This window comes from Lonchura striata, chromosome 2, assembly GCF_050655825.1.
Source record: "Lonchura striata isolate lonStrDom1 chromosome 2, ASM5065582v1, whole genome shotgun sequence".
NCBI lineage: Eukaryota > Metazoa > Chordata > Aves > Passeriformes > Estrildidae > Lonchura > Lonchura striata.
The window spans coordinates 147,610,405-147,629,536 of NC_140704.1; the positions used below are offsets into that span (position 1 = coordinate 147,610,405).

Consider the following 19,132-nt stretch of genomic DNA (forward strand, 5'->3'; position numbering starts at 1 on the left):
TTAAACTGCACTTTAATTCATAATTTAAAATATTTCTTTTGAATTGTGTGCTAAATTTAATTTAAAAGTCAAATTAATCCATAGTGACAGAAATCTCTACAGAGGAAAGCACAAGACTTGGTCTTGGGCAACTGTCAAAGCCAGGGAACTTTGCTCAGTGACTCTTGGTGTGGTCTACAGCAGTTATGGTTGTGTTGGGGACTATAGGAAGACAAGTCTGTAATATCACTTGTACTTCACACATCAAAAAAGCTTGGAAATTCACCCAACTGTAAGAAAAATGTAAAACTGAAGTATGACTTTCTGAATATAACAGCTACAAAGCCCATGAAAAATTATTTCACAAGCAATATGGCTTCATTACTTTCAGTGTTCAAAGACATTTGCTATGACTAGTTTTATTAAACAGCTTTCAGAAATAAAAGGCCTAAAGGAAACTTGAACTGAGACAAACCTTTAAACCACCTTCAAAAACTTGGCATTTAAGGAAGGGATGCTTTATATATCACAGGGAGAGTGGACCGTTTACACCATTTAAACATGCTCATATTATTATTTTTTTTCCAAAAAGTGCATGTTTCTCCTGTTGTGGTAAAACAAAACAGCCATAAATAGTGATATTGTATTTTTAGTAAGAAAGACTTCAAGTTAAGGGATGATTTAAAATTAAGGTCCATGAAGTATATATCACCATCAATAACTTGTGAATGATGACTTTAGGGATGTCTCAACATTTGTATTTACCTTCTTAACTGCCATTTAAGAATCAAACACAGAGTGTGTCATAACACCCTTTAGAGATCCTCTCTGAAGAGACTGTTGAATTTGTTTTGCAAAAAAACTGCAAGCATGTTAAAAATTATCCTTAGTCATCATGATCATGCTGTTCTTGTATTATACTTTATTTTGAAACAAGTTAAAAGCTAAGAAAGTTCAAAACTCCTCACCAGGTTCTTCAACAGGGTTGATAATTCTTTAGTAAGTGTGGAAAATTTTACAAAAGCCGTGCCAAGATCTGGATTATCCCGACTTAAAAAATTACTTCCGAATTTATCTAGTACTTGTGCATAGTTTTCTTCATTTTGAACATGATCTGCAAAGAAAAATCAAAAATCAGGTTTTTTTGTAGCCAGACAGTTATAATTTTAAGCTTATTACAACTCAATAACTAACAAACAGTACTTTGAGAAAAGCAACAAGTCAACACATCTACTGAAAATTAAAAGAATTTTAAGATTAAAAGGAACTATTTAGCAATAGTCATATACATGCTTTTTAAATTAGCAAGCTGAAATATGTAATACAGAGATGAAAAAAAAACTCTGTAGCTATTGATAGAGTAGTAACATTAATAATACATCAGTGAAACAACATAAGGTTGTTTTGTAAACAACACTGGAATTTTTAGCAGCACATTACAGGAACTTTTTGCATACATGAACTTTTCTTTTGAAATGTTGGACATTTTTACAGAACAAAAAAGTCAAAAGTACAGATATAAAAGTAAGGAGGCCAATTCTGAATCTGACTGTAAGTTCAAAAGAAGAAACATCTTACAAAGGTTCTCTTTTTGCCTGCTTTGTACACCGAGTTATCCCAGAAAACAGAATGTGTATTGGTACACAGCCAAAGACTCTTTCCAATGTATTTAACAGCAAACTGCACATACAGAGAGGTCAGAACCGAGCCAATGCAGTTGAAGTCAGTGAAAGTGAGAAAAATCCCTGACTCAAGAATGAATTAGAAACTGTTGTATCTGAAATGTCTTTCCTGCTTCTATTTTGTTTCCTTTCTGGCATGTATTTTCATTATTTTTGTTACTTCTATTTTAGTATCTTTAAATAAAAAAATTACCTCCGCAGCCCTTTGGGAAAAGCTTTATCATTGTTATCTGTCTTAGAGGATATTATTAGTATTAATTAAATTGAAATTTCAGTTAAATGAATTGCCTAGACTTACTATGTGGGCTTTTTTCTGCAAACCACAAAACAAAACCACAGAGCTCCAGCACAAGTTCTGTGCAATGAAAGGGAGGAAGGGAAAGAGAGAACAGCTGCCAGGAGGTACCATGGTTTCTTTTCCCCCAAATTCTCTAATTTTTTTAAAGTCAAGTTATGATATTGCCTGAGAGCATCTGAATTAAAAGTAATGACTGAAAAGAGAGAAGGAAAAAAAAGATGTAAGTTGCAAACAATTTCTCATGACTAATGTCTCATGAATAATGTCTCACAATACATAAATCTATTTGGACTTTAAAAAACAGCTGGTGAAGAATTAAACAGTTAACTCTTCTAAGGTACTGCAGATACTCAAACAACAATGCACCAAAGCTCCAACAAAAAATGTCAAAACCTGTTAAAAAGAAGTACAATCCTTATTTACCAAAATACCAAGCCCCAAAGCTCACACATCACACCAGTCACATTCTAAAAATCAGACATTAATTATGAAGTTTTCAAGAGGCCAAGTATTTAATCATATGTTAATACAGAGTTGCAATTCAAGCCATATGTTTTTAAGAAAACTGTTCCAAAAGCATACAGTTTTAATCAAATAGCTTAGCACTGAACTCAAGGAAAACACACATAACAATAAAATATGCATTTTGTTTTGATGTAAAAGCTTTTGTACAAATATAGGACTTTATCTGTGAAGGAACTTTAGTTTAAGTCCTGAGTGAATAAAGCTCAAACATAGCATATCCAGCTGTGCTGAAGGAAAAGCAAGGATAATGGAAGGTCAGAAAGAGCCCTGCTGGATCATGGAATCCCTGTCCTTGCTTTTTCCACCACAGTATTTCCCAGCATTTTGATTTTAAGCACTGCATTGTTTCATGGAGAATTTTTTAAAATTATTTCATAAAGAGAGTGAAAAGGAGCTGAAGAAGTTTGTTTCCTTTATCTATAGAAGGGCAAAAGATATTCCCACTCAGAAAGAGGAAGCAGGAAACAGATCATTGTTCTAGAACAATATAGAGGAAATTCTCAAGAATCCCAGACTACAAATCACCTCAATCTTGAAATGAAGTTTTGATGGTGAATTAATAGGAATACTCCTATAATTACTTCTGTAATTGCCACACAAAGGCATACAAAATGCAAGTACTCTGTAAGAATAAGAAATTTTCAATTTCTACACTAGTATCAATGTAAATCTTGCAAAAGGAGATTAAATATTTTCTATTGAAGAGGTAAGGCAATTCCCTACTTGACCATAAATGCACATAGCTGAAAAATTAAATCTGCAATGTAGCCTGCGCTAAAATATGGAATGTGAAACCAGACATGCTTAGAGCAAAGAGCATTCTTTAATCTCACTGTAGGTGCTTCATGCACTCAGAAATTACTTCCTAGTGTCCTAACAGAACGTCCGTTGCATACAGAAAGCTGTAACAGGCACGACAATATTTATTTTTTTAGATACAAGTCCTCACACAAGACTTTAATAACCCTAAGAGCGAGACGTGATCACTGACAGCAGTACATACAGGGAATAAGATTTGTCTTCCAGAACTGAATCATGTCTTTTCAACATTGTAAGCAATGCTCAGCACTGTGATGAAAATAGAACAACTTCCCCAGCCAAACATCCTGCTCCTTCAGCAGCTCCCTGAGGCGTGCCAGAATGACTGAAAACTGAGGAAGGGCTCTGCACCCACTGATGAACGCAGCTCCTTCAAAGGGGCCTCACTCATCATTCCCTTCCCAGTGGGACCCAGCAAGGCCAGCAGCACCTGAGCCCATGCTGAGAATGCCACCAGAGTGTGGCAGATGTTATAAAGCAGCATGCTGGCCTGGATACAGCAGTGGCATTTTCTGAGCTGAAAGCTGTGCATCTTCTTCACAACCCACACCTTCAACTCTGGGCAACATTCAGCACAGAATTTACCTTTGGCTTGAGAAAACCCTCGCAGCTCCCAGTGCATAATAATGCTGTGGCATCCCTTATGTCTGATCTCTAACATGTATTTTGAGGAAATATTAAGAGTAAATAACAGGAATGCCTCTGGATATGCAGATCCAAGCAGCTCAGGAAGGGGTGACAGCCACGGCAGCTTTGCAGCAGCTTTTGCTGCACAGCAGCTCTTCCAGAAGACTCCCAAGGCTGAATCCCACCCTGCACTGCACTCCTAGGCAGTCACCTGCAGTGATCCATGCCTAAAGTGACCCTGTGGGAAACTTTTCCCAGGATGAATAGAAAATACTTCAATGAGACTCCCAGAATTTGTACTCTTTCACTAGAACCCACAGCTTTCATTAAATACTATGTTTATTTCCCACTCAAAAATTATCAAAGCATATTTTAGCATATGCCTCTGAGCCTAGTGAGATCTCTGTCTACTTGTGCATATTAAGTAAGGGTACAGAAGTACAAACACTGTGGTGAGAGGTTAAAGAATAGCCTTTATATGCTGGACCTATAAAGGTCCAGAAATTAAAGGCTTAAAATGGCCTTTCTCTACAACAGTTTTGTTCAAACATATTACCCTGAAAACACTGAAGAACACAAGCACAATAGTGTACAGAAGAGCATTATTTTTGTCATTGATTATGCACACACAAACATGAAGAATGTCTAAATTAAAGATAATTAATTCTGCATATGTGGGCATATGTGGTTAAGCTAACAAAAATAAAAATCATATTTAAGAATTTTGATCAACTTTAAACTATTTTTAAGTTTCTTCTAAAACAGCTTTGTTCCATGGATAGCCAGAGGAAAAATAACCAAGGTCAGAGCCAAGATGTATTTATGAATGAAAGATGACTCAGAAAGGCTTTAGAAAAGCAAGAAAGCTGGCAAGGTTAAAAAGGATGGCAGAAATTATTTGAAATAAAAAAAGCCCTTTCCCATGTCATTCTTCACAAAGCTGAAATATAATGAAAAACTAATAGAAAAATTATTTGACCACCATACAATTGTCTGAACTTGATAACAATAATGCTTTCTGGAATAAGATTGTTCAAGGGAAAAGTAATAAAAGCCTCTTTCCATATTTCAGAGCAAGAAACCTCTCACTGAGTCTGCAAATTTCTCTAGATCATCACAGTACAAGAGCACTGAGAGATAACCCAGCCCAGAAAAGTAAATTACTTCTTTTTGCATTTCTGTTCACCACTGACACGCTTGAAGAAGTTCTCATGGAAGAATTTTCTTTCTCCTCTGCTTCAGAGGATTTATACCAAATCTAACAGTCGAGGTCTTAAAATCTGATAACATGAGCAATGGCAAGTTACTTAGATCCAGGTACAAAAGAATAAAATAGGCAAACTACACAGTTGCAAAGTGAAGCCTCTTATTTATATCAGCCTTAGCACTACAGGAACAAAGAAAATCAAATATAACAGCTATTTTTAGTAATCTCCAGAGAGAACTGAGAATTCAAGTATGCACCAGCAGCAATATTGCTTATATATTCCCCAGGCTATTTGGAGGAACTACAGTACAGAACAGAATTGGTGGACATGTAGATGAATACAAAATGCTGAACAAGAAACGCAGGTTTTATTTAAGAAAATTTTACATCAAAAAACTCCCATCTCCAGAACATCAAAAAGCATATAGGGAAAGGAAGTCCACATTAAATTATTGATTTTTCAATAAGTCCTCTCCCTCACAAAAACACAAGGAACTAAGCAGACATAGAGGGATGAGCCTCACAATGAAGAAAGGCCAGCTAAAAAAACTATGTGGAAGAAAGAAAAGCAAGAAGTGTTAATTTTCTCACCAGAGGGAAGTCACCAGTGAACCAGAAGTCTCTACATAGACCCACTGATTGTGCAATCCACAGCAAGAGGCTCCCATCAGGGCAGTTCACAAGTTCAAGGAATCTCATGTTTAATGGCCAATGCATGGATGTGTGCACTAGAGGCAGTGCAGCACATGAGGGAAAACACTCCTAACTTGAAGGAAATTATTGCATTACTAGACATTACAAGGAAAGGTTCTGGAGTTCTATCACCTTGACATTCAGTACCAAGCAAAACAAAGCTGCACAACAGAAATTATGCAGAAACACAGCATGCAATAGAGCAATATCAAAATATTGCCACAGTGGACTTATCCCTTAATATTGTGTGCAGTTCCTGTTCCTGTTGTTCAAAATTCACTCCTCCTCTATTTTAGAAAAGGAAGTATATGCTTCCATTTTGGAAAAAGAAAGAGCAAGTGAAGATAATTAAATGTGACAGTTTCTGTAAAAAAAAAAAAAAGGAACAACAAAAAAAGTCCTCAAACCCCCTTAGAGCTGCTGAGTTCAGAAGATCTATAAGATATATAAGTTTCACATTATTACTGTGAGTAATAATGGAAACAACTCAAGGCTATTTTAAAGAGACAGAATGGTTCACTGAACAAAGTTTGGATGCACCCACCAAAAACTCTTCAGGCTCTACTCTAGCAAGCTTTGGCATTTCAAAGTCTCTTACAAACATTTTTGTCAAGAACATGCAAAGTTCCCTCAATTTCATATCAGATGAGTCATTTTGGTGGGTTTGAGGCCAATGCTGTGAGACATGGGCAGGGACACTCTCCTTCTCAAGTGACTTAAGAACTGAAGAATATAAAGATGCACTGGGAAACTTTGCACAGGAGAATTTAACTAGATTGATGCAAGACTGTGAATGATAAAGATTTCCATTAATTCAAATTCCTTGACAAAATAAGCTGCAGAAGTTCATTAAGAAGCATCAAACATCACAACATAATTTCTGACTTATGGTAATTCCTGGTCTTCATGTCAGTGTGAGCTGAGAAAGTGCTAAACAAAGTACTTAAAATACTCTTTGAACCATTTTTCTTCTTCCTCAAGCATCTGCTGTTGAAGACTGTGGGAGACCATGTGGACTGCTGATCCATCTCAGTACCTTTGGTCTTGCATGGATTTTGTGTTTTTATTTCTCCATTGTGTAAAATCTCTTGATTATATTTGGGAGTTATCCCAGGGAAATAATGAAAAAGAGCGATTGAAAAATCTACAGCAAAAATAATTGTGACATCTACTGCTGTAACAATTCAATCCAAATCTTAGAGGAAAGGAAGTCAGAACAGATTCTCCATAAGTTCAGCACCCCTGCTGTAAGAAGGGTTCCTGGTTACAGACACAATCAATCATGCCAGAAGGCAGCAAGCCAGGCAGGGAGCAAGTGGTGAGAAGGAGGTGTCTGTTTGTCTCACTGGATTCCATAAACAGTCCTTTCCTATGCAACACCTTCAAAAATGAAACTAGGGAAGGGACATTTCTAAGAGTTTTCTATACTCTTGTATTGGTACGTTTTCATTTCCACAGGAGTAGCTCTAACTGTAAATATGACAAACGGGTGAGGGAAGTACAGGAAGAGCAGAAAGTATTTGGGTGATGTTAAAGCTCTTTGTAACAGACTAGAGACCCTTGTGGTTGATAATTCAGCACTGGAAAGGAACAAACCAACACACCACAAAGTTCAGCCTTCCTGAAGAATTCTGTATGAGATACTGCACTGTGTCACTGTCACTATTCAAATGTTACTCAGGAAGGAAAAAAAAAAAGCCAAACAAAAAAAGACCCAAACCAATCAAAAATAACTACAACAACCACCAACCAAACACCAAAAAACCACTCAACCCAAACAAAACAAACCTCCCATAAATAAAAAAAAAACTCAAAGAAACATAAAAAACCCCAAAGAAGCAAAAAAAAAAAAAAACCCAACAAAACCACCCCAACAAACCAAAACCACTACAACCCAAAAAAACCCTAGCTATGGCTTTTAGTAGAGTTAAGAATTGGATTACTGAACTGATAAAAGAATTTCTATTGTCCCTGAATAACTCTTTCTCACCAGTTCAGCTGGAGTTCTCAAAGGAGATTATGAAATACAGGAGTACTAAAAAACCTTCTCTTACTCTAGTAAATTAAACATGGTCTTCACCTCTAGCAAGCAATTAAATTTGTAAAACAAAATTCCAATTTTGGGTTCTCAAAATGTAGTTAGGGACTTTCTTTTGAAATATAAAAATAGCCACATGGTACTTTCCTGAACTGATAAGCCCCAATTCCTTTTATAGCTGTTTCTGGAATGCTTTACGTAAATAATCAACAAAATCCATTTTCATCACTGAAGCATAAGAATATAACTGGTTCAACAATTTTCCTTGTACAAGCAAGCAAAATGAGCTTGAGTTTTGATTCACTTCACATTTATTTTGATAAGGCTTCATATGTATAACATGTTTTTGGTCTTGGCTTTACTAATCCCAGTTTATCAGTCACTGCATGAATTGCCTCCTGCACACAGCTTTTCACTGTAGCAGAATCTATGACAGCAGCATTCTGAAGAGGGAGCCAGAGGATTATGCATAAAGCTTTCTTGAGCCAAAAGAATTCCTACTAACTTATAACTTTGAAACAAGGCTTGATAAAAAAAATTAAAATATAAAAAAAAATTAAAAATCAGCTACCCATCTCTGCTCCTTTTTAAGTGCAGAGCACCCAATCAAAGCCATTAACTCACCTTCTATTGCTTTTATTTAGTGCAACTAATTCATCATATAGTACTGCCTTACTTATAGGCCTTGACAACAATAATATTTTTACCACAAGATTCAAATGGTAGCTATTTATATTATAGTTTCAAAACAGGCTGTAATACTGTAATACCTTTAACATGTTCTACACTTTTCATCAGTTTTGAACCTCAGTTTTCAAAACTCTGTTTAAGTAATTACTCCCAAATAGAAAAACTTATTGGAGCATCTGAATACTTCTATGAACATAAACTAAATACACTTGCATCAAATACCATTCTCACTTTACATCAGGCTTCACAGTCTACTGGGAAACATTTATCAACAACTGAAATTATACCTAATTAAAACATGGTGCTAGCAAACCAACATCAGTGATTGGCAAATGAGAATAGTTAACAATCTACAAGATATTAAAAATCCCAGACACTTCCATAAACACAGAAACTAAAGAGCTACTTTTGAGTGCTCTTTTTTAGACAAATATTTACTAAACTGATTAGTACTATTGTTAGGAAATTGGAACTGGGATTTTCTAAAATAATGTATTTACATCCAGAGGATTATTGGCAAGTGCACAGCTCTGTTACCTCATCTGCCTTTGGCACAGTTTTTAGAACTTTAGAGAAGAAGAGGTAGAAGCATTCGAGTTGTAGCATTTTTAAAACCAAATCTGTATATTGATGTCTTTGTTCACCATTTGTTACTGCACTCAAACTGATTATCAATTCCTAAATTCATATTCTTACCAAATAACCTCCCATCAAAGTAACTTCTACAGTCCCAGTAAAACATCAACAGTGTCCTCAAGCAAGCAAAACAATTATATAACTGTACTATTTTAGGTAAGAAGGGCAATACATAATTTTGATTTTAGGTAAGAAGAGAAACGCATTATGAAGGGAAAGCACATGCTGACAAAACAAAACCAGGTATTTCTTTTTATTTACTTTCTAAACTTTTAAATAAGTTCTAAATCTCATTTCACTTATAAGTGCTTTCTAAAAATTCAGTTGAGAACACTTTTTTTGCCATTGTTCTAGTTAAAGGCAAATGCTTGAAATGTTATGACAGCAGGAAAATTTATCCATGGGATTCCCTTTTTTTTTAATAGCGGCCATTGAAAAGGAAGATGAGGGTAAAAGAACTGGAGAGCATATTAATCTGATGTATAATCAGAAGAAAAGAAAAAAATTCTTAAATCCAAGCACTCCTATGTTGTTTTGATTATTTAAAAGTGTTAAGTTTTCTTTTATAATTTTTGGAAAGTTTTAAGGTTTTTTTAGAAGTTTTTTATACTTTTTGATGTTTACATATTTCTACTAGAGTTCTTATGCACTGTTCATGTAAATAATAATTGTTTTACATTCTTTTTTGCAAAAAGAGAAAATTGATAGACTGTGTAGTTTAACCAGTGTGGTTGGAGAGGTAGCAATTTCATCCTCCAATCCACTGTCACTTTTAGAGTTCTATATATTACAAAATCAAAAATAAAATCAGGTCTTCCTCTTTTAAACCTACTAAGCTTCTGTGTACTCATTTCATGTCCAATAACAATACTCCTAAGCATTGCTTATGCTATACATTTCAACAAGACGAATTGCAAGACATCTCAAACTTGAAATTAAATGCTTTGGTTCCTGTGTAAAACTGAAAAAAATGTCTTACCTTGCCCCGAACTATATATTGCTTTCACAGATTTTTTCACCTTCTGTAGCGCAGTTCTGTCTTGATCTAATGCCTACAACAGCAAGAAGGAAACAAACTTTAAATTTTTACTTCATTGATTGCTAGAATATACTTTAACAACTAAAAAGAAACTCACAAAATAAGTAGTTTCACAGGCTGGAAAAGGTTTCAGGTACAACTGATTCAGACTGTGGGAAGGACTGGGGTCATTCAACCCCTTCAGGATGAATTAAAGAGCTGAACTGAAAACGCTCTGACAACAGAGTAGAACAGTACTGACAGCGCTAGAAGAAAAACACTTTTAGTTTTGCAAAGGACAAAGATTTTATTCAATTGCATTATGTTGTGGAAAAAGACCCAAAACAAGAAATAACAGATGCTTCTACACTAGCCCTACATTTTCTACTGCAACCTAAATTGCTTGTTAACATCTGTGATTCTCCCACAGTAATAGTGTTTATACACAATCGCACTAACCCCCTGCACCAAATTCTACAACATAACTCTAAAAGTACAGCAGATGAAAAGTAGTAAATTAAAATAAAGGAGTAATATCTGCTTTTGTGCAAGATAATGTGACTGAAGAATAAAAATAATCATCATCATCAAATATGCATTTTCAAGATTACTTCTTTAAGAATTTCAGATTTTCTGCAACAGTTCCAAGATCTAGTAGAAAATGTTATTAAACAATGATGAATTGAGGATTAGATTTCCAATCATACACAGAAATATTTAAACTTATAGCTTGCTATATTTTTTCCCCATTTAGATCACAGGCAATTTCCCATCACCTAGGTAGCATTAGATCAGTGTTTGCAGGATGGCAAACAGTATGGCAGTGTTTGCCATATTATATTCACTTTCAAATCACTGGAGATTGGAGAACTACTCAGAACCACTGTCAGGACAGCAGCACAACTGAGCATGGGACCTGGTAGAGACCACACCATTCACATTGCAGGGACTCTTGCACAGCTCTGTTATCCAAAAAGTTTAAACTGTGGAGCTCCTGGAGGTCTGAAGACTGGCAGAACAAAGCACAATGTCAGCTACTCCTACTTCCTCACAGACGGACATCACCAGCAACACTGAGTGAAAACACCCCATAAGCAGATCTTTCACTGTTAAAACTGAGATGGTTTTGGCAGTGAAAGTCTTAGAAAACCTCACAGCACCTTCCAATATCTGGAAAATTGGGTCTGTAAGACAGCTGGAGAGGGAGTTTTTACAAGGCCATAGAGTGATAGGAGAAGGGTGAATGGCCTGAAACTGAGAGTAGGTTGAAATTAGATATTAGGTGGAGATTATTTACTGCGAGGGTCGTGAGGGACTGGCACAGGTTACCCAGAGAACTTGTGGTTACTCCATCCCTGGAAGTGTTCAAGGCCAGGTTGGATGAGGCTTTGAGCAACCTGGTCCACTGGAAGGTGCCTCTGCCCATGGCAGGGGTGAAGGAACTAGATGATACTTAGTTTTCCTCCCAACCCACACCATTCTAGGATTCTATAATTGAAGAATATTCCACTGGGCATTAAGAAGATCCAGAAAACCACACCAGGAGCTGCAGGTCAACAACAGCGTTAAGCACTGGAGACAGGTAAACGTGAGGCTTCTTCTCATCTGCAAGTTCCAAACATGGAGTGTTCCTGTGTGCGAACACTTACAGTAGGAATCCATACTGAGAGAAACCAATTAACATAGAATGGTTCTGTTTTGAGTAGCCCAATTTTAACCATGCAAAATGTTATAGCTGAACAATACATGATAATCTGTAACAAAATAAAATGGAATGTTTCTATTCCTTAACTGGAAACAACCATTTCCTCAAATCATACAACCACTCCTGTGGCAGCAAAAACTAGAACATTTGGAACCACAAAAGCTGTAAAAATGCCTTCTGAGGCTATTTATCTCTGGGGTTTTTTTCTCCATTTACAGCAGAACAATGGATTAAAACATTAAGAACTGCAAACATCGTTACTTCTTTTGCTCCCCACTAAAATAGTGGGTTTGACTTGACTTACATTTTGCCAGGAAAAGTTACCATTTTTAAATGTAATAAAATATTGGGAACTCAGTGTTCCTTTCCAAGACAGTGCACAGCAAGTGCTTCTCTTTGATTCCTCTAAAAATGCTGTCAAAAGCTTTTGCTCCTGCCTGCCTGCTATGTCAAGCATTTGCTACCATACATTTCTACTGAAGTTCTCTCCATCTTCAATGACCAGAAAAAAATAATGACTCACTTGTCTACTAAGAGTTTGAACACAGGATAACAATTTGAAACCAATATTTTGAAAGAAAGACTATGGTTAACATTTATAAGATTGAGAGATAAAACTTTGTGCCAAGGTCTAGTATTGAAGCAAACTGGACACTCAGGAGAAAGAAACAAATACAAAAACCCCAGGAAACCTTTTCCTGAAGTTATCAATCTAAAAGACTATGACAAGCAGACTAGAAGAATTTTCCAAATAGGATTTGCTATTGAATTAGATGCAATCACTAATGTGAGAGCAGGAGGAAAGGGAACATTCATTATTTTAAAAGAGGAATCACTGAGTAAAGCAATACACAAGGATGACATCCACAGCCTGAAGGAGCCAATGATCTAAGTGAAAATGACATCACAGGCCAATTTTGTATTTTATACTTGCAAATACAATTTTTACATGAACTACTTCTTCATAGTCCAAAACTATAAATAAAACACACTTACATACCAAATACACAAAACCTGTTATGTAGGATTGCTTAGGTGCTTTTGGGTGTTGAGGTTTTTTTCGTTGCTTGTTTTTGTTTTGTTTATTTTATATAACTGGAGACAGATTGTTTCCAAATATATTACATTTCTCTTAGATGTTTTTTCCTTATAATTTTTAACTGCACCGTGTTGCAAAGGAATTAAGCTGCACTCAATGCTCAATTCAATTATTATTCCAGAGTAATATTACCTTCTCAGCATGTTAGACAGGAACAGCCCTGCTTTCCCTAGTTAGGTTAAAACAAGATTTTGCAGTATCCATTAATTTTCATCTGAGTATTTAGAATACTAAATATTTTAACTGCCTATCATAGAAGACACAAAATCTGATCATCCATTAAAAGTGGCATACATTTATAGTATTGAAAACTGTCTTAAGAGAGCCAAGGGGCTTCTGTGACAATCTCTGGGTATTCAGTGGCACTCCTTCCTACCTATGAAGTCTTCCTTACCACCACCCACTCCTGACAAATGCTTCTTTCTTCATTTCCATGATACCATTTTGCAGAAGGCTTTTATAAGTTCCACAGAATAACATTTTCTTACCCTCTCATGCATTTTGGAAAGATGACTCATTTAAAGGGACCTACACCACAGATTCACTACCTTATTAGCTGAACAAAGTTTTATTCTGGAAAATGCTCATTCTGGAGGCAAGCTCAAAATAAAGCAAAATCAGTTTTCACAAAAAAAAAAAAAAAAAAAAAAAGAGAACTGAAGGGGAAAAAATGAGAAAGAACCAAAACAACTACCATATTTAATCTGCTTAAATAAAATGAAGCAAGGAATGCCCCTTGCTCCTCATTCTCAGCAGATTCTCTGGCTTTGCTGAAGTTTCAGGTTACTGCATTCACTTATATTGAAGCTTATGCTCAAGAAGAAAATCTAATCGTACAACATCAGCTCTTCTAACTAATCAGTGTGGAATTCTCCACATAGTTACTCCAGATATAATTTCTCCTTTCTGTTAAAATATGGCTGCTTTGAACCTAGCCTGCCATTTCAAGCCACCAACCTGATTCAAATCTGCATTGCTGAAGAAAGCAGTGTCTCTGCTGCCTCACTCCAGAGCACTCCTGTAGGCTACACCATGACCCAGCTCAGGAGCTGCTGTGCTGCCAAAAGTCCCATTAAAGCTCCTTTTTAGCCCACCTTCCATCATCAGTGCAGTACACACTGACAGACATTTGCACTTACAGCTACCATTTCACATTCAGAGAAGGCACCTCTTCCCTCCTAAGACGTGCATTCACAGGTAGCTATTCATACCAGTGAATGGAAAATTTGTCCATCTGAAGATATAAAACTAGATTAATTAGATTAATTTTGGGCTGAAGACAAGGTGAGTTCTCCCAGTGGATCATTTAATTGATGTAGATCACTGGGTAGCTTTTACCAACCTGCCACAGCACACAGATCAGGGCCAGGTCAGGAGAGGTATATGCTGACATCCCCTAACTCACACCATGTTCCACTGCTGTTCACACTGACAGACACTGCTTTGCCGCTCCTCAACTCTCAAGAGCCTGATCTCTTCTCAGGTGAAAGGTATTTCCATTCTGGGACCATGCTCCATTTTAATAGTCTCTAAATTTTAAACCAGAAATTATACTACACTACAGTGTGGAAAGTGGTAGATTCTAGTTTGCCATCTGTCTCTGAGATGGTAAAAACTGACAGATTCACATTTAGATAAACCACTAATTATTTCTTTAAAACCTTGTATATTTTTATTCTGTACAGATATGTATATATTTATGGGGATGTATGTGCATAAATACTTATATTATATTAGCAAGTGTCCCTGCTCCTGGCAGGGAGGTTGGAACTAGATGAACTTTAAGGTCCCTTGCAATACAAACCATTCTGTGATTCTATATTTGTCCTGATGTGTTTGTACACAGAAGTCTACATACTATAAACCATACTTATGAATATTTGAGGTGCTTATTGCTAATACACATGAAAATCATGGTTTAAAAAACATAATCCTTTGTTTCTCTATTAACACAAAACTACTATCCAGAAACCAACCACAAAAGTGCTTTGCACACATATTAAATTTAGCTTTTCTAGAAATTAGCACCAAGCCAGTGGCACACATTTGCACAAAGGATGCTACTGCCCATTGAGCCCACCAGAGTACTAAAACATCAAATACATTTTGTGTACCTCTCAAACCTTTACAATTTGAAGAGGGGTAAAAAAACCCACTAATTTCTGTTTCAGCCTAATAACAACGAAAGAAAAAAGTAGCTCAAGACATCAACTATCACATTAATATGTCAGTATATATTATAGAATATTATTAATCCCCAAGTAGATTATTATCCAAAGGAGATATATTTTCCAACTGGAACAAACCACTCATGCTTATATCAGAGGAAGTTTAGAAATTCACACCATTTGCATAAGGTTTACCCTAAAAGATTCCATATCCTACCATTACCAGAACCTGCCCACAAAAAATAATATTCCAGAGAATAAATATTTTAAACCATTACAACATTTTGCACAAGACATACCCATGAAAAAACCTTGAATGCAATTTGAGCACACACAATCTATGAACTCAACATAAAAACCCCTCCATGTATTTTAATAAATTTTTTTCTTATATTAAAAAAGTAATCAATGTGAAATATAAAAATATTTGATGTTATACACATAAATGGGTGTAATGAATAGTTGGTAGTCATGTGCCTGTATTGTCAGACACAAGAATAATTACTTCATGAAACACACATGGATGATTTATCAGCTTCAAGGGACTAAAAGTAGTAAATCTTTCACTTACCAATTTACACACTTCTCTAACCTTGGCACAGAAGTGACTGCTGGCTATACTATAAAACATGCTTGCCCTCTGCTCAAGTCCCAGTCACAGGACCCATGGAATGAAGTAGAGTAATAGCACCTTACAAAGTTATGGCTGTGCAGCAGCAGTATCAGCTTTCCTCACAATAAAGTCCAGACTTTATTGGATATACAATAAACACAGACTAGACAGCTAGTAAGTTATTGCATGCCACTGAAATTGCAACTACACAAATCCCTATAATTGCCACAGTGAAATATAACCAAAAGAGAAGATTAGCATCAAGTGCTGGTCTCATGTAGCTCACTCACTCAGAAATAAGCAGGCTTCCAAACCCACTTAATTCTGAACACAGAAAAGTGATTCAAATCACCCTTCCTGTCCTTCCCTCTCCACTCAATTTATACTGTCACCAGAATTAAAATTGTTTCCAGTTGTTGGTCTCAGCACATGCCTACATGACAAAAATAGGAGTATTCAAGTGTTAAGAGTTTTCTAGAGACCTCTTTATGTAAAACGTAGATATACAAAGGTCCAGCTTGAACTTGTGCTGAATTACTTAAGAAAACCCCAAGGGTCCCAATGAGATGAAGCAAACCAAAACAACACATCAACAAGCACTTATCACTGTAATAACTGATGCCATTATCATTTCATACACCACCATTTCCTAGCCATTCCAAAAAGAAGACTAGTTAAAAAAACATTATTTTTAAAACCTTGTCTTTACTCTGCAAATTTCAAGTTTTAAGCACAACCTAATGAAAAAAAGCATTCAGTGATCAAACTGAGTAAATACATTTTCCTAAAAGTACTTTTTCAGGTAATGTCAAAATTTAACATTGATTCCATCAGTTGAACTTTCCTCATATCTGCTCTTAGCTACATGGGCTGATGCAACTCAACAGCCTCTCCAAACTCCCCATATGTGACAAAAATCACCAACCTCCAGTGCTGTAAAGGTCGCAAGAGATGAGCCAGCTCATTTGTGTGCGCTCTTAACCTCAAAAATAATAGCCACTTAATTATTTTCCAGGTATTACTCAAATGGGAGCACAGTTGATATTGCTTGTAAAAGCACAGTATTGCTGATTGTAATTTGTTTTACAACTGGATCCTTCTTTGCAACCAGACTTCTACCCAGCAGCCTTTTCTGCAAGAGCAAGAATGTAGACACTAGTCAATATCTATGCATGATCACTTCTGCATAAAATGAAGTTAGCATCACATTTTTTCTAATGACCATGGTGTGGATGTTGGATTCTGTGCAAGTTCTGACACAGCTGGGAAAGCTTAACATTTTGGGCAATTTCTTCCTTTTAGTTCTCAGTTGAGTTATATCAATACTTCTAACTTATTTTGTGCACACGGCACATTTAGAGATATCTGAAAAATAAGCTAAGGGATTTGTTTCCAGGAATGTTGATGACACTGATCAGATTTATTCTCTAATTTTTGTTGTGTAGAAGATGCTGAAAAGCCCACAATTAGTGACAACACTTGAAACCATCCAGTGACAGTTTCTCCCACAGGCTCTAAACCAGCTTTAGTGGGTAGAAACTAATCTTGGTGATAAATATCAGAGAAACAGAGAATGGTTTGGAAAACATCTAGTTCCAATGCTCCTGACATGGGAAGGGACACCTTTCCCTAGAGCAAGTTGCTCAAAGCCCCATCCAACCTGGCACTGAAACCTTCCAGGGATAGGCCATCCACATGTTCTCTGGACACAGTGGGGCACCCATAACTACTTAGTGACAACATCTTTACACTGGCAACAACACACCTTGAGCTAGCTACAGCTGCTGGAACAGCTACCATTCACTTCATACAAACCCACTTCTTCAATCAGCAGCAGTGAAGCTGAATAGTGCAGAAACCTAGAACAGCAAAACCAGTGAAAAAACCTCCCCAGTTTAAGATGTCACTGCAGCACAACTTTACCTGTTTCTTACCCCAGCTGCTGGATAAACGCATTGGCATGACTGCTGGGATAAAAATACAGCTTCAGCTCAGAACCAGCACACCCACAGCCAGGCTCCCAGCTCCTGAAGATGCCACTGTCCCTGATTCCCAGGTTGCACACATGCCTTTTGCCAGCATTAAGGCTGCACAGCACTAGCAAGTGGCTGCACAGAACATCACCCAAGAATCTGCCTACATCACAAATGCTCCTGTGTTTAAAAATAATGAGTGCTGCTGCACTTGAATTTTTAGCGAGTCATGGCACATCGTCAGTCTTTTTTCCCTGTGACTTGATTCTTCTTGTCCACATCAGCAATCTATTAAGCACTGTTTTAAAAGCACAAAGGGAATAATCCTAAACTAATAAAAGCCTATTCTCTCCCTGCATTCTTGCAAAACTCTCCTTATACTTTTTACAAAAGCCAGGGGAAATACACTGATTTGGGTGTGAGTACTGGCTACCAAATACTACCTTACAAAATTACTTTTTTCCCCAGCATAATTAGTTGAAGTTTCTTGTAGTTTAAAACACCCAAGACGTTACAAAGTGGCATTTTCATTTAATAAAAATCTAACCTGAAAAGGTTATATGCAAGAGACATACCTAAACACTAACAGACCCCCAAAAAATAGAACAAGATTATTTATTTTCATCAGAAGACAGTGAATGTTCGAGGCAAGTTCTTTCAAAAAGAAACAAAGTGAGGAGAAGATGACATACAAACAACATAAACACAACCACATTCAATAGATGTGCTAACATATATAGGCTTATTAATAATGGGATTCTTACCAACTTGAACTGGAAAAAAGTAGAGAAGTCTCTATAAAATTGCTCCCTTCACTATACCAGATTGTAAATTTCACTAACAGGAGAGCTCTTCAGTTACAGCACCAGAGTTATATACTACAAAACATTTTTTGTACTCTTAACTCTTTTCCTTCTTTTTCTAAAGCCACAAAATATTTTGTATCAGGCTCTGCATTTAAGCTGTTATCCCAGTAACTCTCAGGGAGGGACAATGCACTTGATCAGGACTAGCTATCTTTACTGGCTGCAAAATTCTTCAAATATTGTACACAGTTTCTGTGAATGCTAATAAAGTCCAAAGTGGCACCCAGGAATAAACACAGTCTCTCCATGGCGTTATAGGCACCAGGCACACAGCACACTCACATCTCATGGCTCCATAAACTCCAACCCTGAGTGGCATTGTTGGGACCTTCTACCAGCCATTACTACTACTATTAGAAATCCTCTTAAGAAAAAAATAAATTGCCCTGGCTAAGGTGAAGGAACAGTCATGATCTCTTACTTGAGAACAGAAACAACTCATGCTCCTTCTCCTCCTACCTCCTGAAGAAATATTTAAATGCATATATCGGTAGAA

General features: G+C 36.5%; 1 protein-coding gene across 9 annotated transcripts in view; it reads right to left on the reverse strand.

Annotated features, from left to right (window-relative positions):
- ASAP1 (ArfGAP with SH3 domain, ankyrin repeat and PH domain 1) overlaps positions 1-19,132 on the reverse strand; it is a 151,203-nt gene that overhangs the window by 61,368 nt on the left and 70,703 nt on the right. For all 9 annotated transcript variants that reach the window (XM_085572569.1, XM_085572568.1, XM_085572567.1 and 6 more), the window contains 2 exons: positions 10,174-10,246; positions 948-1,093 (listed from right to left, as the gene is read on the reverse strand). In XM_085572569.1, coding sequence (XP_085428695.1) covers positions 948-1,093; positions 10,174-10,246 — 219 coding nt within the window. The remainder of the gene's footprint in view (positions 1-947; positions 1,094-10,173; positions 10,247-19,132) is intronic.